Consider the following 24,877-nt stretch of genomic DNA (forward strand, 5'->3'; position numbering starts at 1 on the left):
GTTTTCCACAGTGGCTGCACCAGTCTGCATTCCCACCAATAGTGCAGTAGGGTTCCCTTTTCTCCACATCCTTTCCCACACTTGTTGTTTGTTGATTTGTTTAATGGTCATTCTGACTGGTGAGAAGTGGCATCTCATTGTGGTTTTATTATTATTTTTTTAATTTTTAAAATTTTTTAAATTTTTTTTAACATTTTTTTATTGTTGTTCAATTACAGTTTCTGCATTGTGGTTTTAATCTGAATCTCTCTGATGGCTAGTGAAGCTAAGCTTCCTTTCATGTGTCTCTGGGCCATCTGTATGTCCTCCTTGCAGAAGTGTCTGTTTAGGTCCTTTGCCCATTTTTAGATTGGGTTGTTTGTCTTCCTGCAGTGGAGTCATGTGAGTTCTTTATATATTTTGGAGATCAAACCCTTGTCTGAGATATTGTTGGCAAATATATTTTCCCATATGTTTTATTCCCTTTTCATTTTGCTGATGTTCTCTTTAGCCATGCAGAAGCTTTTTATTTCGATGAGATCCCATTTGTTTATTCTTTCTTTTATGTCCCTTGCTCTAGGGGACATATCAATGAAAATATTGCTGTGTAGAATATCTGAGATTTTCCTGCCTATGTTGTCCTATAGGACTTTCATGGTATCATGACTTATATTTAAGTCTTTTATGCATCTTGAGTTTATTTTTGTGTATGGCGTAAGTTTGTGGTTGAATTTCATTTTTTTGCATGTAGCTGTCCAGATCTCCCAACATCATTTCTTTCTTTTTTTTCCTGCCCACCTGGAACATTTATTGACATTACACACAAAACCCTTCTCTTCCCCCACCACAAAGTCCCAGGCTCTGAGGTACGGTCCCTCTGCCCAATTTCTGAAACAAGGTCTTAGGCCTTGGCAGCCTGAGTTGCTCCCAGGGCTGTGAGCTGCTGAATCTTCTGGCTCATCATCTCCATGACAGCCTGTTTCATGGCATGCTTCTCCTGCAGGGCTGGCTGGATTTTCTCCATTTGCTTAGTGAGGAAGTCAATTTTCCTTTTGAAGAAGTCCTTGGCATCCTCAGCTGTCTTCTCTACATAGCAGCCAGTTCCCACATCGATGAGCACGTGTTCCACATCATGTAGCTTCCAGGGACATACACAGAACTCGTCAATGGGACAAGTAATTCTTTCCCCTCATTGCTCTTGTTCAGCACGTTCAGGCAGTCCTTGGCTTCCACATACTTTGTTTGTACCACCTTGAGCTGGGCAATGGATGTGGACAAAAACTCCACTTCCTGGCCTAGCTGGTTCTTGAGCATTTCCAGCTGTGGCAGATTCATCTTGGTGATGTTGACCAACTGCGCCATGTTGGGAAGGAGGACTTCCAACATCATTTCTTGAAGAGGCAATTTTTACTTCATTTTATGCTTCTGCCCCCTCTGTCAAATATTAATCAACCACAGAGACTTGGGTTTATTTCTGGGCTCTCTCTTCTGTTACATTAGTCTATGTGTCTGTTCTTATGCCAGTACCAGACTGTTTTGATTACCATGGGCTTGTAGTATAGTTTGATATCAGGTATTGTGATTCCTCCTACTTTGTTCTTCTTTCTCAAAATTGCTGTAGCTATTTGGGGTTGTTTATGGTTCCATATAAATTTTTGAAATGTTTGTTCTATATCTGTGAAATATGTCATTGGTATTTTAATAAGTATTGCATTGAATCTATAAATTGCTTTACATAGTATGGACATTTTGATGATGTCAATTCTTCCAATCCATGAACATGGTATATGCTTCCATTTGTTTATGTCTTCCTTAATTTCTTCTTCAATGTTATGTTGTTTTCTGAGTACAGGTATTTTACCTCCTTGGTTAGGTTTATTCTTAGGTACTTTATTTTTCTTGTTGCTATAGCAATGGGATCAATAAATGTAATACATCACATAAACAAAAGGAAAGACAAAAATCATGTGATCATATCAATAGATGTAGAAAAAGCATTTGATAAGGTGCAGCACCCATTCCTGATAAAAACACTCAACAAAGGGGAGTAGAGGGAGCATGCCTCAACATAATAAAGGACATATATGAAAAACCTACAGCCAACATCATACTCAATGGGCAAAAACTAAAAGCTTTCTCACTACAATCAGGAATGACACAAGGATGTCTGCTTTCACCACTTCTATTCAACAAAGAAGGACTTCAACATTTGAAGTTCTAGCCACTGTGATCAGACAAGAGGAAATAAAAGGCATCCAAATTGGAAAGGAGGAAGTAAAACTGTCACTGTTTGCAGATGACATGATAGTGTATGTAGAAAACCCTATAGACTTCACTAAAAAACTACTTGACCTAATAAGTGTATTTGACATAGCAGCAAGATATAGAATCAATATTCAGAAGTGGAAGGCATTTTTGTACACCAACAATGAAATCAGAAACAGAAATCAGGACAATAAATATTTTAAATGAATTAAACATAAAGTCTCAAAATATTACAGGCCTGTATCTTGATGGCACTGGGCAAATAAGAAAAACTATACAAAAATGTACAAATCACAAATGAAAAATTGATACATTTTTCTTTTTCATAATTCATGTTATTATAGCATGGAGTAATAGCATTCAAAGGAAATAGATTAGGAGAAAATTATTGGAACCTGTATAAGTGACAATGTATTTTTAAGAATAAAATAAAATAACTCCAAATTAAGTTTTTATAAAAGTCACAACCAATTAAGAAAATTAGATAAAATATGTGGAAATAAATTTTACTTGTTTAGTTAATGAATTTAGCAAAAAATTCATAATAATAAGATGTCATTTTATACACCTAAGAATATAGGGAAATGGAAAATCTCCTGTATTGTGTGTGGATGTGTAAAATGACAGAAAGATTTTGACAGTTACAATATGTACTTAAGGTGAAAGTATGTATAATTTGAGTAAGCAACTTTGCTTCTTTGTGTATATTATGTTATAGGATATTCCAACATTGTGATATCATGAAACTTCAAAGAAAAGAAAAATTTAAGCATTTTGTTAAAAGGAATGAGTCTCCTCCTAACTAGAAGCAGCTTGGTCTCTATAATAATGCTCCACCGACACTTACTTCCACTCCCACCCGACCTCCACACCTATCACACCCCTGCTCCCCAACTGCCATGAACACTGAGGAGAACAATATCTCGACACATGTTTACTTATTTATAAATTTATTTATTATCACTATTTATTATTACAAAGGGCGTATCGTGGCAGACCAGGTAGGACCTCTAATACAGTAAACCTCTATTTTTTATTTGTGATAGGAAAAAGAACATCCACCTAATTTTATTTTTAATTGTCATGCATTCAAAGGTGGAGTAGGATGTTACAGATAAAGCAAAGAACTAAGTTATGCAAGATGTTGAATGAAAAAGGTTACACAGTAAACCTTCTATATTTAAATACACAAAGCAAGATAATACATTTTAGTAGCCCAATCTATAATTATTAAAGAAACAAAATGTCTAAGAAGAATGTATATTAAATTTGCATCATTAATTAACTCTCAGGTGAGAAAGAGTATGTACTCTTCTGGCATTTATGTAGCAGAAGGCAGAGATGGTGGAATTCTACACAGTGAGAAACTGCCTTACATTCATTAAGAGATATTTATGTATGTGGAAAATTTCTTGATCATCTAGGCCAAACTAAACTAAATACAAAGTACATTAATTTTAGATGCTTTTTGTTATGATAATACTGCATAACACAACAATCCAAAACTCAGTGATTTATGAGATAGGCAAAATGCCTTCTACTCCCCTCAAAAACATCCAAGTCTTAATCTCTGGAATCTGTTAGGTTACATGTCAAAGATAAAGTTGAAGATAGAATTAAGCTTTGCCAATTTCTGACCTTGAGACAGGGAGATAGATTATCCTGGATTATGTAGGTGGGCTCAATGTAATCAAAAGGTTTTGAACAACAACAATAAAAAATAAATAAATAAATAGTCTTTATAAGTGAGAACCAGAGAGAGAGAGAAAACCAGAGGGCTGGCAAGGTGAGAAGGACCAAAGCTCTTGGTGGCTTTGGAGATGGGGGAAGAGGGCAAAAAACCAATAAATGAGAGTACCTGCTTAATCTGAAAAAAATCAAGAAAACAGATCTTCCCCTTGATTCTCCAGAAGAAAAGTAGCCCTGCTGACATCTTGATTTTTCACTGAGACCCATTTTAGACTTCTGACCTCCAGAATTGAAAGATTACAAAATTTGTGTTGTTTTAAGTCTATAACTTGCGATAAGTTATTACAATAACAATAGGAACCTAACCCAGTTTATAATAACATGTATTTGGTTTCAGTTCTACTTTAGTCTAGGTGGGACTTAGGTGGATGGCTAGATAATATGTGAGGCAGGTTGTCTGAGCTTGGTTCCAGAATTTGAATTGAAGTCATGTCAGTTCCAAGTGTTTTTACCCTAAAGTCCAGGTTAAGGTGGCCGAGGCCACCCGGGACATGCTCTTATCAGAATAGATCCCTGGCACACAAAGAGCCCAATAGCACAAACACATTCAGGGCCTTTGCTTGTGTCACATCTGCAGCCTCCCAATGTTCAAAGCAAGCCATGGTCAAGTAGTATGTCAGTAGAGTGGGAAAATACATTCTACCCAGAGGGACAGGGGAATCACATTTGCTAGATAATAACCCTCACTATCATGCACGTTTTTTATATTCACTGAATCTCCCTAATAAAGAACTAATGACTGGTTCCACCTTAATTTACTTGGAACTTTATCAAGAAATGTTAAGTCATTAATGGCAATGTAGCCTGTTGTATTTGAGCCCCTACACCACTCATCTCTATCCCTCTGCATCTGCAGCTATACTGTTTATAGAGACTAACTCCTAAGTTCACTAGCTTTCTGTTTCTTCTCATGTCTGAATATTGCGCATTGAAAGACATATTATTGCTCTTTATTACATACATGTACTATACACACTTGTGTATATTTCACATATATTTGTAACATGTATGTATCACATATATATTATCAATTATTACATGTATTGCAAATTATTTTTATTTCTTCTGTATACAACTATGGTATTAGGTTTTTATGTCTATAAAGTAGATTGGGTATGTACTTTGATAATTAAGAATTACTTAAGGGTAATTTGGGCTTGGGAGGGATAGACCCATTGCCCTAAAGTGTACTTTAACACAAAAGAGCAGGGTTTCTCTATACAACCTGTTCTTCAGCAGATTGTTCTCTATACAATCCAGATTTCCTCAAGAAATTACAACCATGCCCTCACCATCTCAAAATGAAGAACAATATTAATTAGTATTTCTATCAAAGAGAAAGCATTTAATGTGAAATTTAGAATTTTTAGGCAATCTCTAGCTTTATAGGGTAAAGGCAACACCAAAAAATTGTTTGCATTTTGACTGAAGTAGAAAGAAAAAAACTACACAAAAGTGAAAGACTTCCTTTTAAAAACATCCTTTCAATGTAGAATCTTGAAAACTTTCATCAACATCTCTGATCAGCTGCAACTAAACAGGAATGTGTTATCAGTTAAAATATATAAATAGCCCCCACTTGCAGTGCCCAGAATGCAACTGGCTATTCACTAACCCAGTGCTTCTCAAGGTGGGCTTCTCAGAAAAGCAGTATCATCACCTGAGGACTTGTTAGACAACAAAGTATTGGATCCCATCCCAGATCCACTGAATCAGAAATACTGGGGATGGAGATCAGCAATCTGTATTTTAAAATGTTTTCAAAGTTTGAGAATAACCACTTTAATCTTTCTAGCAAAGGTTATATAAAGAAATTCATTATGGAGGTATTTGATTGCAAAATTATTATCTTTGTGTTTTCCAAAATTAGTGCCCATTTAGAGAATTCTATTCTTATTTGATAGGAATTTACCATTTGTAGAATCAGTCATTTGTTCTCTTTTTATAATGGCATAGAGGTGCCCGAGTTTCCTTACAAGCAGCATTAATTGTTTTGCATAAAGACTATGGACAATTATCTATTGAAGAATGACCTTTTTCAAAATTCACCATTCCAGGTTGAAAGCTATATCTACACAGCTATCATGAAATAGAGGGAAGTCACATTATACCATCATTACATGAAAACTGGAAATGATCAAAATTATCCCATCTCCTCAGAGAACTCCTTTTCAGGTCTTGTTGCTCTTTGAATAAAAGGCCCAATGGGATCCCCTAATGAACTATTTCTTTTACCTCACTCTTTCCCTAACCCCTGGAGAGTCATGGCTATACCCAGAGCTCTTGGATGACAAAATCATAAAGTTAAAATTTTTCCTTATATAATGTGACAGCCTTGGTCCACTGTCACAAGAAACTTTATATGTTGTGTCCCAAGAAAAAATGCAGGAGGAGAACCAGGGTGGGCAGGGAACCCCTTCCCAGAGGCTAACATCAGCTCAGCAATGACAATAACCATAAAAATAAATGCTGCTCCATGAAACATGAGATAGGCAGATTCAAACTGTAACTTCCCAACAACAAGGCTCTGGGTATCAGAACAAGAAAGGCTGGTTGGAAGAATATAGTAGAACATTTTCAGGTAAGTTCTGATATAAATCATTAAAATTACCTGTACTTCCCCTTTCAATAAGATTGTTTTTCCTAAGTGAATTCTATCTGTAGTCCCCCCAAATTCTATTTCACTGGAACTTATTTGCTAGCCACCAGCAACTTCTACCCTAGATACCTAAAAGTATTGACTTGCTTCTGAAAGTTAAGCAAGTTTACAGAGGATGTAGGGGGTGAGGGAGTAAAAGATTTCAAGAATCATTTTTTTTAGATAATACAGAAACACTGTCAGATATGAAAAAGTGGAATTCTTTTTACAAACCCTGGCTAATAGTGAATACTTAATAACCCTAAATGAGGGAAACTGAATAAAGAAAGGAAACTTAGCTTCCATGCTATGTAATAGAACACAGATAGGTATGGGCAGAGCCATGATGTGGGCAAAAGCAGAGAAGTTAGGATAAGATTGAGTTAAATGAAGATAATTCTTGAGTTTGTCTAGAAAAGAATGTGAAAAGCATTTAGGCAAAAAAGCTGTCCGTCATGGGTCCACTTCTGACCTTGTCTCCAGAACTATGTGCACTTGACAGCAAGGTCACAGTGATTTTCTCACACTCCCTTAAATATACATAAGTTTTCAAAGCATCAGAAGGTTTTAAACTCTAATACTTCTCATATGCAGCCAGGACTGTGAACCACTTTTTGACTCAATGAAGTATAAAGATGTGAATCAGCGACGGGGGGAATGACAATTTCAGAAGACCACATGTGTTTTACAGTGATAAAAATAGAAGCATAAAAAGAAATTATACTTTCACAGACCCAAGTCAAAGTAGGGAGTGAGTCATGTGAAGGTGTGTGGAGAGATGGCACAGCAAGGATACACATCCTGAGGCAACTTACCATGTTTAAAGAAGGGCAAAAAGGCCAAGCATGGAGTGAGCAAGAAGGAAGAGTGGTAAAGCTGAAGTCGAAGATGCGACCTGAAGCCAAATCATTCCTTGTGTAGGCAGCATCAGTACTCATGATCAGAGTGCCTCAGAGTGCTTTGTGCAATCATGGTAGACCATTGACCTTATTCCTTAAATAGTAAGAAACTATAGGAATTGTAATAGCATTATATTTATATTTTTGAAGATAATAGGGCCATTCAAGGGCAATAAGCCATGTGTAGGCAAAAAGAGAAACAGAAAGACCAGCGAGGAGGTTATTTCAGTAGTCCAAGTGAAAACTAAAGGTGTCTTGGGTAGAATTGGAGGTGTAAATGAGAACAGTGGGAAGCCCCACTAGAAGAGGAAAAACATTTATGCAGGAGAGAGGGGTATAATTGCAGAAAAAGTTTTCTGTAAGGAAAAGGAAATGTGATTCAGTTCAGAAGCAGATAAGTAAACTGGAAATAAAAATGAGGCAGGTTATCCTTTTTAATGGGAAGGCACAGTATATGGGTACCAATGCAGTCAGTGCTATCTTGGTGATGGAGTAATTTTAAAACATATCTTTTGGTTTCTTCTGTTTTTTTTTTCCTGGACATATTTTTCAATTTTTTTCCTGTATTTTCATTCTTGACACTATTACAGATGTCCCCATTTCCCCTCTGGCCATCCCCACACTGTTGTCTGCGTCTAGGAGTTATATGTATATATTCTTTGGCTAATCCCTCACCTTCTTTCATCCAGCCCTCCCCCTCCCCTCTGAAATGAATTCTTAATTTTTAATTTGGAATAATATAAAATGATATTTTATGTTTGACTTGTCAAAAATCATCTTTCCTTTCTCTCCACATACACTGTTGTATATATTTCAAAAGAGATGTTGCTGATCCTCTACACATTTATCAGAAATTTGTTTTATGACAGGAAAAGTGACTAACAATGAAGGTATGAATGATGTTTTTGTGAACTTTAGGGTAATTTCAATAGATTATTTTGGGTTTCCTAATCCGTTAATAAAGGAGAAATGGAATAAAAATATTTTCCTTCTGTCATCTGGATGTAAGTAAAATGTGTGTTTTATTCATTAAAAGCACTGTTTTCAGTTGCCAATTTCCATTTACTCTAAACATGTTTTTCCAGGATTACTATTTTCTCATCACATTTTGTGAAAACAGGACTCTATATTTCCTCATATAGATAAGTTTTCTCCATAAATTCTTCCTTTTTCCAATGCACTAAAGTTATACTTTATGTTGGGAGGGAAGAGGATACTTATTGTCTATGCTTCCTTTTTTTCATTCAAAAGTCCTTTAATTTTTTCATATATATATTTTATTGTGGTTTAGTTATAGTTGTCCTGCCTTTTTCCCCATTACTCTTCCCTGCCCTGTCTCCTCCCCCTCCCACAGTCAATCCCTCCACAACGTCTGTGCCCATGAGTCCTCTATTTTTGTTCTTTGGCTTGTCCCTTCCCCTTCTCCCCCCACCCTGCCTTAGCCTCCTCCCCATGCCCCTCTGATCACTGTCAGCTTGTTCTTTATTTCCATGTCTCTGGTTCTATTTTTCTCATTTTTTTAATGGAAAAGAAAGAAAGATCACCTTCTGATTTTGAGGAGGGAGATGGGCTTGTTAGAAGGTGAAGAAAGAAAGATAAGAGCATGTCTAACAGGGTAATATATGAATAGTAATTTTATGTGTTATGTTTGCCTGGCTATGATGAGAACTCATCTAATGACTCTGGTAAAACTAGAATCGATGATGTCGTATGTTTCCTGGAAGTCATGTTTAGCTGCTCCCCCTGTATGGATTTAAAGTAGACAGATTTGGGCTTAACAGGATTGGTTCCTTTACTATATAAGTACAACTAAGGGAAAGAGGATCAAAAAAGTGGAGTATAAACACAAGAAAGGGATTGTAATGATGGAACATGCTTTCTGTCCTGGTGAGGAAATAAGATGGTAATAGAAAAGATGGTGTTAGTGACTATATTACTGGAAAGAGAAAAAAATCTGCTTAATTCATGATAAGAACTGAAGAATAAAACAGTACTCTTAAGTAGCTCAGTGGACTAATTTGAGGTAAATACTTCATGACTAGACAAAATTCAATCTGCACCCGAGGTCCAGTTGTTGTAGAGAAAGGTGAACATGTCATATAAAAACCCTCAAAGTACTGATCAAATGTATAAGTGTTTAGCTTGAGAGGTAGTGGGAGGCACCCACCTAATTAATGGTGTCATTATTTGGACAATACATCTTTTTTTTTTTAGAAAGAAACTTTGCTATTTTTTTCTCTTTTTTTTGTTTGTTTGTTTGTTTTTTGTTTTTTTGATATATTTTGATTATGCTATTACAGTTGTCCCTTTTCCGCCCCTTCACTCAACTCCATCCTGCCCACCCTCTCCCTACCACATTCCCCCCCTATAGTTCATGTCCATGGGTCATACTTATAAGTTCTTTGGCTTCTACATTTCCTACACTATTCTTACCCTCCCCCTGTCTATTTTCCACCTATCATTTATGCTATTTATTCTCTGTACCTCTCTCCCCCTTCCAATCCCCTATTGATAACCCTCCATGTGATCTCCATTTCTGTGGTTCTGTTTCTGTTCTAGTTGTTTGCTTAGTTTTCTTTTGTTTTGGTTTTAGGTGTGGGACAATACATCTTTTATACTTTGTCCAAAATGGGTAGAAACAGGATTATGACCAGAGTAGATCCCTGAAAGGGGGACACCCTATAAAAACAAAGAAGCTCAAAAAAGGTTTTTTTAAACTTTCAGCTCTCCTGCAACAGGGATAAGGAAGCTTATTTCCTCTTTATCTAGGAAGCTTCCCAGGAGAAGATTCTGGCTCTTCTATCCTTGAATCAATAATAAAAATTATTTTATCCTAATACCACTCAAAACTCTAGAAAAACATTTAAATGTAGAATTGCTAAACTGTGAGGGGAGAGAGTAAATGTCCCATTTACAGAGAAGAAAACTGAGTGTCATTTAAAAAAATGATTGTAAAAATAATATAGGTGCTTTGAGATAGACCTAAAGCTCAACTGCAAACTCCATGACCCCAAGGAGGTGTTCTTCTCTCCCTCTCTGAGCCCAACTCATTAAAAGCCAAACTTACAAAACTACCCACTACCTATATCTCATTGGCAGATGTCTAAACTTCAACAACCACCAACAGCTTCTACTATGATCATCTCCAACCATTCCAGCATCCTGACCTTTACTTTAATGGGCATCCCAGGCTTAGAAGCACAGCACTTGTGGCTATCACTTCCTTTCTCCTTCCTGTTTTTGGCTATTCTCATCGGCAATGGTGCTATCCTCATCTTGGTGGCCATGGAACCCACACTTCATACACCAATGTACCTGCTCCTGGCCCTCCTGATGGTGGCTGACCTCATATCTACTCTGGCTCTGTTGCCCAAGCTCCTCTGCCTCTTCTGGTTCAATGATCGGGACATAGATTTCAATGCCTGTTTCACGCAGATGTTTTTCATCCATGGAGCATCTGTGGTACGATCAGCTCTACTTGTTGCAATGGCCTTTGACCGCTTTGTGGCTGTGTGTAAGCCATTACACTACAACACAATTCTGAGCCATTCCTTAGTTGGACGCCTGGGACTGGTAGCTCTAGTCAAGGGTGTGATTCTTGTCCTGCCTATGCCTCTTCTACTTCAGAGGTTGATGTTCTGCCACATGGTCATTCCCCACACTTACTGTGACCACATGGCTGTGGTAAAAATGGCCTGTGACCACACCAGACCTAATCGTATCTATGGGCTCTTTGTGATTCTGCTCGTGGTGGGACTTGATTTGCTGCTTATTGGCTTCTCTTATGGTCTCATCCTACAGGCTGTGGTACGCCTTAACTCTCGAAATGCCATCTTCAAAGCTCTCAACACCTGTTCAGCCCACCTCTTTGTCATCATTGTCACTTACGTGCCTGCACTCTTTTCCTCCTTCACCCACCGCATTGGTCTCAATATCCCACCTGAAGCCCACATTCCCCTTGCCAATCTCTACCTTCTTTTACCTTCAATGCTCAACCCCATCATCTATGGTATAAAAATGAAGAAAATACAAGGCAAGGTGGCCAAATGCCTGTGCAAAATCCCTGCATAGGCCATGGGTCCATACAACAAACTTACAAGTAAAGAAACAGTGGGGACAACTGACGGTGCCTTTGCCCAACCATTCAAGACCCAGCTGTATCTCCAAATGAGCTATGAAAGAATAGACCATGAAGGGTGTGTGTGTATGTGTGTGTGTGTGTGTGTGAGTGTGAGTGTGTATGTGTTGGCCCTCATGAAGACCCTATATTTGTTTTTCTCATTGATATATGAACTAAAAAGGGAGAACCTAAGAAATCTATTTCTATGTCTCTTAACAGCACTCATGATATGGGTCTCCTAATAACTTTCACATCTGTGTGCATGTTTATTAACTACACACAAAATTACTCTGTAAGTGATCCAAGATCATCTTTCCTTGTCTTGATGGAAAGTTTATACTTGCTTCAGTTCTCTCTATTCTATTTCTCTAAGTCTCTGTGTCTGTTTCTAAGTAGTATCTTATTGCTGAAAGGAATCTGAAATACTCATTTCTTTGAATACCACCTTAACATGTAATAACTTTTGAAGAAACTGGTCTTTTCATCAATAATTTTTAATGTAATGGCAATGCAGCATGTTCACAATACCAATCAGACAATGGTGATGATGTGGATGCTTATGACAAAAGTGAAGGAAATTGAAGGTGGCATATATAGACTCAGGGACTGTTTAGATACATATAACAGAAAGTTTCATTGCAAAGAAAAATACATGTCCAGATGACTAATTTAAGAGACTCTTATTATCAGAATCTTCATCTTAAAAAGCATGTTAGAAGAAAGATATTTTTCCTGAATTAATATTCCAGGGTGACTCAAGTCATATATAAAGCATTGCCATATTGAAATGCTTTTAAATCACTGTAGTAAATGAAATTTCTTTCTAATCATTTAAATACATAGTTATTATATGATCAGTTACACAATGTAATAAGACAAATACAAGATTGAATAGTTAGACAAAAAGGACCCCACTCCTAATGATAGGTAAACAAAACCATTAGGTATAATAACTTTTGAAAAATATTATAGTCTCACTTTTAGTGCAATTTAAACAATTGTGATATTGACTTTAAAGTCAAGAAAAAGAATCCTAAATTTATAAATATTCCTTAAATCTCTATCACTGTGCTTGAGAATCTTAAAAGTATAATCACTCTGAAGATAAGAGTAGTGTATGTACTCTATGCCTACTCAGGACTTCTAACCTGTTCTAGCCTGTTTTCTGCTCAGGTGGGCTAAACAACCTATAAACCTTAAGAACATTTTTAATTCATATGACCTAGAGAGAATAGAGAACCCCCTGTACTAAATACATTTTTCCTTTGTGTTTCATCTTGTCCTGCCTAGCCTACAGAACAGAAAAATAAATCATATTATCTATATCAGAGAAGGAAGAATCCACTTTCTTCAGACTGTTCTGCTGTTAATCTCTCTTAGTAAAGAAATGTCCTAGTTTATTCTTAACTATGAAAGTGGTTTTATAAAGGGTGTGTTTGGGGCATGTTGACCTGGGGAAAGGAAAAGGTGTAGAGTCCGATAATTCATCTGTGGTGGCTTCTCTGTGCCTTTTTGTACTTTTAAGCCAGATTTCTCACTGGAGGTGAGAGCATGCAGAGAGAATTTATGACTAACACTGACTTTTGACTATCATCGTATGACATCAGCATGTCAGAGTTTAGAGAGAAACTAATAAAAGTAATGAATATCCTACTGTCATCAAAATATAATTTCAATGACAGAGAACACATAGCATTAAACCGATAAGCAGGTGATGACACTGGATAATAAAAAACATAAGAAAAGTTCAAGGCTATACCTAAGGTTGGGGTAGCTCTCCTATATTATATTCTTCACATTCTGTTAGTTCCAGCAGAAAGAGCATTTGTGAGGTGGATTTGCACTAGTTATTCCAGGTATTTTTATATATAAGATCCCATGGAATCATTTCAACTCAAGTTATGTATTAATATCCATTTTTCAGATAAAGTTACAAAAGCTTAATTTCTTTGTAACTTTCCCATAGTCACAGAGCTAGCAAGTGGTTAAGCCTGAATTCAAATTATAATCTTTATGATCATAAAATATTTTTCCACTCTATTATGCCCATGTTGCTTCTCTAAATACAACTAAGAATGAAGAAGTTGTACAGCAAAACTAAATAGAACACTTAGCAAAAATGGCTTAATCAAAAAACCCAGGCAACTATTGTGTGCCTACATCATTCTTAACACCAATAATGAATTAAAGATGTCTCTAGGTTGTGATATAAACAGTACCACTGTTTGGAGAACTGAAAATGTCTTCCTTTTCTAGTTATTCTGTTTTTAATGCCCCAAGCCATTCCCATCTAATCTCCACTCTTCTGAGACACTTGTTCCCCTAGGAGCTGGCTTTGATAGAATGCATTTTCCAGTTTCTATTGAAATCTACCTTATTTGTTTTGTCCAAGGGAGCTACATCAGTCTAGGTCCCCAAAGAAAGAGATGTTAAGAAAAGATTAAACATATAAAAATTTTATTAGTGGAAGTACCTGTGTAAAACAAACTAGGGAGACAGTGAGGGTAGGCTAAGAATACCATTAGACTACAGTCAAAGTCTGATCCTGAATGAAGGAGTGAGAGAAGGTTGGGTGGAAGTGATCTAGATTTCCAGCAGCAAAATCATTGGGAAGCCTTTGAGCTAAAATCAGCAGACTTTTATTTAAACTCTCTTCTGTGGGTCTGCACATAGTATCTCTATGGCCGTTCTCAGTCATTGCCTGGAAGTAGCCTCTGCTAGGAATGACCTTGGCAAGCAGCAGGAATTCTCAGGCAATTATAATTATGCTCCCTCTAGTACAAAGTCTGTGAGCTACCTTCTGGCTGCCACAATCCAACCTTTGTATAGCACACATATATTTCTTGAAAGGGTTTAGGAAACAGTTTCTACATTATTCTTAAAGGTCTTTTTTCCCCAAGGGAAGACTCAGGAGAAAGAGGTTAGTGGGCTAAACTCTAGCCATGTGAATGTCTTGAGCAGTTGATCTCAGGGCTGCCGCTACTATTCATCTTTGTCCTTCTCCACTCTCCTCCCTAAATTCCCTCCTATTTGCTATTGCTAGGGCAGGTACTAAGGCTTACCTGGTTGTATAATCCTTAACTTCATTCCTGAAATGTCTAAACACTTAATAGTCATATTCTTCTCAGTTTGGAATTACTCTGTATGTTCATTTATAATGGGACAAAAGAGTACCACCAGGTAGCTAAGTAAATCACCTGGTTTTACATAACTCTGTTCATCTGACATTGTGTAAAAGCATCCCTATCTTCTCCTGTTGATTAAAGTCCAAATGAAAGAAAGTTTCACAAACTTCCAGCATTATACTGGCAAGAATCAGGGTGACAAACTGCTCAACTACAAACATTTCCTTCTACTCATGAAAAATAAGAATGACTAAGAGGGTATAACCATGAACCCAGAAAGAGCCCACAGGGTAAAGCCAGGAGCTATGAAGGATTATTTATTTCTAGGATGTAAAACCTAATTCAAGGAACTCTGGCTATAGTTTGCCTGCTCAATTTGTGATAGGTCATTGCGGAGCAATGGAAAACTAATACATGTTCAGTCCCATTCCTAAGTAAATTAATTCTTGTTTGTCTAACCTTTATTCGAACACCTTTGACCAAGCACACTCAAAATTCAATTCCAGAGTTTGTTCCTGTCTTCTACCAATACATGACAGTGAGGCCTTTTAATTATTTAGGGTTATGGTCTTTTTATTCTTGCATGAATTTTAGAATGTACCTAGCTGTGTTATGTAGTGAGTCAACCCAATGTATCAGCCATACATTCAGGAAAAGAAGAGGAAGAGGAGGAGAAGTTATGTCATGGGATGGGGGCAACTGTTGTCATTCAGAGCAGAGGCTTCTGTGGCATGCCTTAGCACAGAAGTAGTCCTGGCACTTTGCCTTTTCCCTACCTATCCAGAAGGTCCAAAGCAAATTACTGAGTCATCTTCAGCAATATCAATCTGGATGTTAATACTTTTGTCTCACTTTTCAAGTTTTCATGTTTTTCTACCAAAACCCTGATCTATACATAGCAAACCTGCCCTAGCTGAATGTTAGGACATCCCTGTAGCCTTGAGACTCTCACAGTTGGATCTCCAGCCTGCCATACAATTATATCTGTCCTTCCAGTATAAGTGATGAAGATTTCCTTATATACTACCACCACTTAGGCTCTCTGGTTTTCCCTTTTAGCTATTAAATGCTTATTATGCACTCTGTCATCCTTCAGGGCATAAAAACAAATTCCCAGTAACCAGTAAATTTCCATATTTTAGTCACTGTTTCCTCCATATTCTTCAAATGCCTGCCTAATTGCACTTGACACAAAATTTCCCACTACCGATAAAATATTTGGCAATTGAACCACTACCTCTTTCCAGGCACTATCTTGCCCCATCTACCAATCACAAGAGCATTCTCTGCCCACCAGGCAGGAAGTACACTAGTCCCAATTTCCTGTCTTGCCACTTGTACCACTCTCAACTTGTATTAGCCTGGGTCCTCTGCAAAGCAGATACCAAGATGGAATTTAACATGTAATATCTGTGTGAAAAAAAACCTGTGTCGATTGAGAGAGCAGTAAAACCACAATATAAGCCCCCCAGGTTAAGGAGAAAGAGAGAAAAGGCTGAGTGGAAATATGTTAGATTGCCATGCAAAGACAAGATCATCTGACCAAAGAGCCTACCAACATGTCTTATATTCCTCCGGAAGGGGTCTTAGCATCCTTGCCACACTCAGTCATTGGTTGGGCGAATTCACTGGGAGACATTACTTGATGAAAATACAATGATGGATTTCAAATTGTAGTCATTGGGTTCTTCAGTCAATTAGCTCCCTGTAACAGGAGGTCTGTGAGGCACATTCACATGCTTGTTATAGGACACTAATAGAATTTGGAGGGCAATAAAAAAGGAAACTCCAAGAAATGATTTTCCAACTCTCACCCTCTTACTCTCCCTCTCTGTCTCTCTCTCTCCCTTTTTCTCTCATCTTGGCTTCCTCTGAGGCAGGGTTCAGAATACTCTTTCTGTAAAGTTTCAGATAGAAAGCATTTTTGGCTTTGTGGGTACAATGATCTCCATCACAACTAATCAACAGTACCCCTGTGGTGAACAAACGGGCTGTGTTCCAATAAAACTGTATTTACCAGAACAAGAAATAGGTCAGATCTAGCCCATGGACTGTAGTTTTCCAGCCTCTGTTCTAAGGCCACATTTTTAAATAAAAATAAATATTGAAATCAAGCCAAATGTCTACCAATACAGGATTAGTTAGAGCTGGGCTATTCAATACTGTGAAATAGTTTTAAAAAGGAAGGGGAGAATGAATTGATACATAGTATCATCAGTTACAGTCAATAACATGAGGTTAAATAATCAACTGCAAAATAGTATTATAAACATAATTTTATTTTGTAGTCATAATACTTGCAATATTTGTTTATATAAAGAATAAGCGTGAGAACATGTCCAGAATTTCAGAATGTAAACTTATTTGGAAATAAGTTCTTTAAGATGTAATTAAGATAACTTTATACTGAATTAGGCTGAGGCCTAATCCAGTGCCCGGGATCTTTATAAGAAGAGAAAAATTTGTACAGGATGGATGATATGAAGAGACACATGGGGGAAAAGCCATGTAATGACAGAGTCATAAGTTGAAGAGATGTGTCTTCAGTCAAGGAATACCAAATATTGTCAGCAACCATCGAAGCCAGGGGAGAGGTAAAGAGTTTCCCCTCCACCCCAAAGCTTTTAGAGGGAGCACGGACCCACTGCAAACTTGATTTTGGACTTCTAGCCTGCAGAATCATGAGAGAGAAAAAAATTGTTGTTTTAAGATAACAAGATTGTGATAATTTATTACACGAGCCCTATGAAACTAATACAATGTCAACTATTGCCAGTCAAGCTGAATAGAATGTTTGTATTATCCACATTATACTTCAATGTTTATATTTCATATAGTGTATTTTGTTGACCAGACAAAAAGAACTATAAAAAAGAAAAAAGAGAATATATATCCTTCCTTATAATAATTCCATATCCACATATTTATACTTCAATAATACTTGGCATATGCAGGAAAAAGGTCAATATAACAAGATGCTCTTATGATCTTTTTAAACAGCAAAAGCCTGGAACAACCATTGTCCGTTAATAGGTGACAGCTGAAATAAATTTAACAAGCATACAGAGAAATACTAAGGAGTCATGAAAAAGAATAAAATAAATCTATATATGCTCTTATGAAACAGTTGCTAAGAGATGTTATTAGATAAATTAACAAAGTAAAAAATATAATAATGTTTGTATAATTAAACTATAATTTAATTTTCCCCAGAGAAGTTATTTCTTTTTTAATTTTCACTACATACTTTTTTCCATAGAAGACATGTAAAAACACCTATTTTATCTTAAGATTGCATTTTTCTCAAGTTCACTTAGTAATTAACTAAAACTTAAACTATTCTACCATTTTCCTAAGCTGTAGCTTGTTACATTAGACAATCCTTGCACATCACTTCAAAATCCCCTTGGTCACACCTTATTCAGCCCCTGTTATAGTGGCTAGTTCCACACAGGTATAATCAGACAGCCAATGTCAGGTCAAGTCTAGTGCCTATCGTTTCTTGCCATGGGGCCACATTAACTCCATGGCACAGGACACCCCCAGCCACTACCTCTGCTGTCATGCATACACAGCCCAGAAGTATGGGGAAGTTAACACTTGCAGTGCAGTCCATGAGCCCCACAGGATCCATTATTGAGTATAATTCTTTCATCCCCCAGGAAAGCCGACTGTGAAATATTTTATAAGGCTCCTCAGATGGTCCAGGCAGGGCTGAACACCAGTCTCCACTGGCAGTGTAAAAACGGATTTAAAATCCTCATATTGGATTTTCCTTTTTCCCAGTTGCACTCTGCCTGTTTTGCACTCCCACTCCCTGTAATCATATTTCTAAATAAACTGCCAATAAGCAACTTTTTTGTCCTAGGTCTTGTATTTAGGGGAACCCAGGTTTTGAATTTCCAAGGTTGAAAAACCTTCTGCCCATGTACCCTACACTCTACTCAGGAGTGTCACCTTCCTGATCATTTATTAGAAAATGTTTGTATAATTATTTATAATTTATTTGAGAGCTTGGGACCATTTCCAATTCTCCAGAGATAATGGAAATAATGAAAGTGAAGTGGACCCTGCATTAATCCAACTTGGAAATACCTAACAGAGAAGCACAAGTGATTAAACTTGACCTAAATAGGAAACATATGAACATTTTTCTAACTTTTGCATTGCTAGGAACTACTCTACAGATGTGACAAGAAAAATGGTGAATTAATGTTAATGTCATGGGTCACATTGCCGGCAAGCCCACAGGAGAGCAGGGGAGGAATCAAGTCCACGCGACAGGAACAATAATCAACCGTGGATTAGTAACACTTTGACTTTTGAAAGAGGAAAAAACGTCCCATCCAAAAAGGACAGACACAGCCAGGCTTTCTTCTTGTGTCTTCTCTGATTTGTTTAAAACTGGCAGTTCCCCCAGTTTTCCCCAGAATTGATTGCTGCTTCCAATTTTCCTGACACAATTCCCACCATACATATTTTGTTCAGGTGTAAATAAATCACTTTTGAAAGCTATCTCACCAAAGATAAAAGGACAATGAAATAATTATAAGAAGTTGGTAATATTTTATAGCATGTGCACTGTGCTTCTGTATCTCAATACTATTCGAATCAGATGAAAAATATCACTCTCAGCTCTCAGCAAAAAGAAGTTTGATCAACAAGAGCTGGTCAGGCTAATGTTGCCTCAGGCTCTTTCACAAGCTGACACTTATTTGTCAATTAAATGATTAATCATAAAACATTTTGCTGAGTGATTATTGTTGTTGCTGTATGTTTCTGGTGGTTTAAGTATCTACTCTTAGTATTCATTTCAAATAGGCAGCACCATGCTCCTTAACTGTTAACTGCTCCTGCAACATGTCCTTCACCTCTGGTCCTCCTTTTATAGAAAAGGTGCCCCCTATACAGTCCTGAGTTTTTTCATTTCCTGAAGGTTGTGTCCATTATTTCAACCTCTAAAATAGCCCAGCTTCCTCAGTCCTTGTTATTGAATTGTTCAGTGTATTTGAGCCTATCACATCAGGTACCAAAATCTGGGGGAGTTTTGTTTATTTACAGTAGTTTAAATATTTTAAGTCTCTAAATAGTGGCTTTGTGGCCTTCATGGTAGGTATCTTTTTCACTAAATTCTACCTTCATATATTAGTTCTACCCTGTGATGAATAACCCTACAATCTTTCTGTTTCCAAACTACATGCATCTTGAAATATTGGCCACTATATCTCTAACCGGAGTCAAGAAGTGATTTAACAATATCCTCTGAATTTAATAACACTGGGGCATAGGATCTGAGTCTTACAAGCTGTTCCAGGTACCTACTCATGACTTGTTTCTGGACTCCTAGAGAAATTGCCTTGCAGAGGTGTGTAACCAAATATCTCCACTATAAAACTGATTTTTATAACTATAACCACTAACAAAACATTCTCAGAATTGTCTCTGTAAGTGATTCTTCTCAGACACTGGAATTAGTTGAGACCACCAGAAGAGTAGACACTAGGAGTTTTTACAAGTGTAAAATTAGTTAAAATGCATAGCAACCATATAAGCTTAGAAGCTTCTAGTTTTCTTTTTCTTCTGAAATATCTTTGGGAACTGAACATGTTCCTTGTCCATATTCTCTAGTTCACAAGGAAGCAACAAGTCATGTTGCCCAAATGTAAAGCTCCAGCAGCAGGGATAATAAAATTGTCTAGACACAATTTTGCACTTTTAATGTCCTTTCTCACTCCCTACAAATAATCTTCACTTTCCATCTCCCTTGCAACACACAAATACAAATACTCACCCACATTGACTCAAAACTGGGCTTGCCTTTCAAAGTGGTGGACAAGTTATTGTTTGTTCTTATGTTCTCTCCATAAGAAAACATTATACCCTATTTTACATACATTCAGTGTGTGCTGTTGTTTGAAGTGTTTTTGCATAAATTATCATATATAATTTTCCCAAACACCATGTCAAGTATGGAGAGATATTATTTTTCTTTCATAAGGGATAGTTGCCTTGCTTTGGAATTAGTGAGAGCAAGTAGGTCTCCTGTATCTCAGCATCTTATTCAGGAAGTTAACCTGCCTTGATGACAGTTTTTACCACTAACTGAATTCCCTCAAGAACTGCATCTACTTCACCTGTTTTCTTCATACCTACCATTGTTGATAATCAGCCAGGTTTCTGACCATGGGCGGTAGTTATGGGCTCCTTTTTCCAGCATATATATTTAGTCACTTTTTCCCGAAATTCTTTGGTTTTTACTCCATAAATAATAGGATTGAGCATTGGAGGTACAAGGAAGTATAAGTTGCCAAGAATGGTGTGGACATGAGGTGGAATCCCCCGACCAAAGCGGTGAGTGAGAAAAGAGAAAAGCGAGGGAGTGTAAGAGATAAGCATGACACAGATGTGTGTGGTACAGGTGTTGACTGCTTTGTGGTGGGCCTCCTTAGAAGAGAGCCGCATTACAGCCCGGATGATTAGCACATAAGATGAGGCAATAGCTGAGATGTCTAGTCCAACAACTAACAAAGCTACCACCAGACCATATATCCTGTTGACTGTGGTGTCCACACATACCATCTTCACTACAGCCATGTGCTCACAGTAGGTGGTAGGGATGACATGATTGGTATGAAAGGGCACCTGCTGGAGGAGGATGGGCATGGGCAGAATGAACAAGATGGCTCTCACTAAACTCACTAAGCCAATGAGGCCGATGCGACTGTTGGACAGGATGGTGGCATAGCGCAGGGGCTCACAGATGGCCACATAACGGTCAAAGGCCATGGTCATTAAGATGGCAGACTGCAAGGCAGAGATGGAGTGGATGAAAAACAGCTGGGCCAGGCAGCCCTCATAGCTGATCTTGCTCAGGCCAAACCAGAAGATGCAGAGCACCTTGGGAATAGTGGTTGTGGACATGCCCAGGTCTGTGAGGGCCAACATGCTGAGGAGCAGGAACATGGGCTTGTGCAGGGACCGCTCTGTGGAGATGGTGAAGAGGATGGTGCAGTTCCCCAGGAGGGTGAAGAAGTACATGGAAGAGAAGGGGATCGATATCCATCTGTGTTTATCCTCCATCCCAGGAATGCCTTGCAGAATGAAGAAAGAAGGATGGCGCTGGGAGGCATTGCAAGTAGTCATGGTGGTGCCCTGACAAGGCCCTGAGAAGATCAGTGAAGAAACTGCGTAGCATCAGTTTAAATACAAACTGAGATATTCAGAGTGGAAAACAAAAGTTGTAATATTAATATCCATAAAAATGATTCTGAAATTATGATAACAGTATTAGAGTAATAAAGTGAGATATTACAATATTAATATCTGAGAAAATGTCTTTTGATAATATTTTATTAAGGAAAAACTGATTATTTCATGAACAAAATAAACATTACACCTATAACAATATATTAATAAATAAATGTGTATCCTCTTAAAGAATATAACTTGAAGTATGTAAAACAAAAATAGATAAAAATAAAAAGATAAATTGGCAAAATTTTACATATGCTTCTTTTCAGGCAAAAGATCTAAAAGGTCAACAAGAATTTTAACAAAATAAGATACCTTAAAAGCATGGACAACAGTGTGGTGATTGCTGGGGAAGGGAGTAACAAGGGAGACAAATGGTAATGGAAAAATACAATAAAAATAATGTAGAAAAAAGCTTATAATAGAATTGTTCATCCACAAATTAAAGAATACACATTCAGATCAGATAAGGGACTTGTGAAGACCTTTTTAATGTTAACTGTACAATGTTGACTAAAATGAAGCAGATGATGGGGTTTCAAGCACCTGAACCTCAAAAAATAGGCTACTAGAATGTGAATACAAAGCCCACCCTCACCTAGAACCACTTACCTAAATGTGAGGTAGTGTGAGAGAGGGAAGCTGGTCCCACACACCCCTTTAAACACGTGTGTGTATGTGTCCTCATGTACATAGGTATATCTTAGCAAATATTCATGTTGTTCTTGGAGAGCAAACTCATGGCCTTGCATCTCTACTCTCCTCTTTCAGGGGCACCCAGGATCCATGGTGTGGTCCTTTAAGTAACCTAAGTAAGGGCCACTAGGGTGCCCAGAATTAGCTTTTTGCTATTCCCTCCTTCCCTAAACACACACATACGGCACCACTACAATTATGTGTAATATTGACCCTGGAGGTTGCCTTGAGCTCCCAGGAGATAAGGCTGGTTGGCTTTAGGGATTCTAGGAATGTTCCAGTCCTTGCCAGTCCTGAAGGAACCTAAGGAGAGAGAGGGTGGAGTTACAGCTGGGTATGAAGCTTGTCTAAGGCCTGGAACTTTGGGTATTCCAGAGGCTCCCATTCCCAAGCATGTGTAGGAGTAAGAAGCAGATATGGATTCACTCCATGGCTGGAATAATCATTCTCATGACCCCTGCCGTTTTTAGCAACCTCAAGGTCCGACTGTTCCTAGCCTCTTCCTGATTTTCAGGCTCTAATCTTTTTCCCAGGCCAATCAATGGCTTTGCCCTGACATTCCCCAGCCCATTTTCTTCAATTCATGCCCCATCCCCATCCCCAGCCTCTCTTAGTCCATCATCTCCTGAAGTTCTGGAGATAGATGCTGCCGTATGTTTTTTCTGATTAGTCCAGAAGAACCAAGTTATTAAGGTTTGTCAAAAAGTATTTGCTAAGTTTATTCAAAATGTATAAGACAGAATAAAACAGTTACAAAATCACGCAAACACTAATCAGAAGCAGGACTCAGAGAGCCAGATTCTAAATCCTGATGAAAGACAAGTTCTGGCGAGACAGGCCCTGTAGGGACTTTGTTCAGAGTTAGGTGTCAATAGGAAGCAAACAATGACAGAAGAAAGTAAGTGGCAGAATAAAAGTCCTGAGACCATCAATATATCAACAAAAAGGGCCATAAAGAGGTGAGCACAGATACACCTGCTTATCGACACACCCACACAACTTCCCCCTGTAGAAATAATAAGACATTCTAATAACATGCAGAAATTCTGGCCTCAGTTATCTTTTCTCTCTGTCCCAAGGTGGTCCTAAAGAGTGATAATGACAGGTAGCAACCAAAAAAATACTCTCAGGTTATGCACAGGTGGCAACTTTTTGCCTCAGCTCATGGAAAGAGGCCCTAGAATCAAATGAATCTGATAATAATGATTACTTCACTGTGAGAAAAAAATAAAAGTTTAACATAACCATTTTTGTCTTTGCTCCAATAATATCTTGTACTCCTTGCAACTCAAGCAATTCCATATTCTCTTGTAATTACCTTACTTTCTCTATCCCTGGATTGTGAGTTTCCTGATTGGGCACTTTGCCTTATTCACTTATAAAAATCAATGTCTAATATACCTGGTATATAGTTGAAACTTAACACATATTTTTGAATGAATAACTACAAGAATAAATAAATGAACTATGTTTCTAAAGTTCCTGGGAAAGCCCTATACTTTTTAGACAGTAGATTGGGGATTTCTAAGGACTGTGCAAATGTAGGAATGGGTAGTTACTACTTAAATGGTTAGAGTTGTTATTTGTGGTGATGAAAGTTTTGTAAATAAATAGTCACAACTGTTGCCCAATATAATGGTTTGAAAAGACAATTTGTGTTATATATATTTTACAATTGCACAATAAAAAATTTGGTCTCTGTTAATACAATCCTTATTCTTCAGATACCACATTACAAAATAAGTCAACTCTGTGTGGGCTGAATCTCAGACCTCAGAAAAAAGAAAAAGATATGAATCCTGAAGTCCAAGGCTAAAATCACTACCCAGTGACAGATTGCCCAAGCCAAAGGGTAGGTATATTCTTGGCATGTAGAGCATCCTGCCTCACACTGAGTGTCTTGTCCAATCAGAGGATTTCATTGTATCCTGACTGAAGGTGACATTTCTTTTGCATTTAGTCTAGACATCCTATGTATTCCAGTGACTCAAGTCACACTCTCTAGGCCCTACAATACTATATTTCTTTCTTGTTCAGGTTTCCTGGACATACTGAATCTGATCATGGCCCTGGATTTGTATCCCCTGGATTTATTTTTCTATATAGCAACAAGAAAAATAAAGTACTTAGAAATAAACCTAAACAAGGAGGTAAA

At 37.5% G+C, this 24,877-nt stretch overlaps 2 protein-coding genes and 1 pseudogene across 2 annotated transcripts; 1 reads left to right on the forward strand and 2 right to left on the reverse strand.

The window, feature by feature from the left end:
• Positions 1 to 824: 824 nt before the first annotated feature.
• On the reverse strand, positions 825 to 1,350 carry LOC112317585 (prefoldin subunit 5 pseudogene; annotated as a pseudogene).
• A 5,054-nt stretch (positions 1,351 to 6,404) lies between these two features.
• LOC123478108 (olfactory receptor 52P1) lies at positions 6,405 to 11,823 on the forward strand. The gene is made up of 2 exons (XM_045183613.2): positions 6,405 to 6,574; positions 10,630 to 11,823. The coding sequence occupies exon 2, from the start codon at positions 10,630 to 10,632 to the stop codon at positions 11,599 to 11,601; it is 972 nt and encodes a 323-aa protein (XP_045039548.2). The 5' UTR covers positions 6,405 to 6,574; the 3' UTR covers positions 11,602 to 11,823.
• A 4,788-nt stretch (positions 11,824 to 16,611) lies between these two features.
• LOC123478107 (olfactory receptor 52P1) lies at positions 16,612 to 22,982 on the reverse strand. The gene is made up of 3 exons (XM_045183612.2): positions 22,639 to 22,982; positions 20,929 to 21,938; positions 16,612 to 17,446 (listed from the first exon to the last, which is right to left on the reverse strand). Exons 1-2 carry the CDS (start codon positions 22,718 to 22,720, stop codon positions 20,941 to 20,943), a joined length of 1,080 nt encoding a protein of 359 aa, XP_045039547.2. The 5' UTR covers positions 22,721 to 22,982; the 3' UTR covers positions 16,612 to 17,446; positions 20,929 to 20,940.
• Between the last annotated feature and the right edge of the window lie 1,895 nt (positions 22,983 to 24,877).

This window comes from Desmodus rotundus, chromosome 5 (assembly GCF_022682495.2).
Source record: "Desmodus rotundus isolate HL8 chromosome 5, HLdesRot8A.1, whole genome shotgun sequence".
Classification (NCBI taxonomy): Eukaryota; Metazoa; Chordata; class Mammalia; order Chiroptera; family Phyllostomidae; genus Desmodus; species Desmodus rotundus.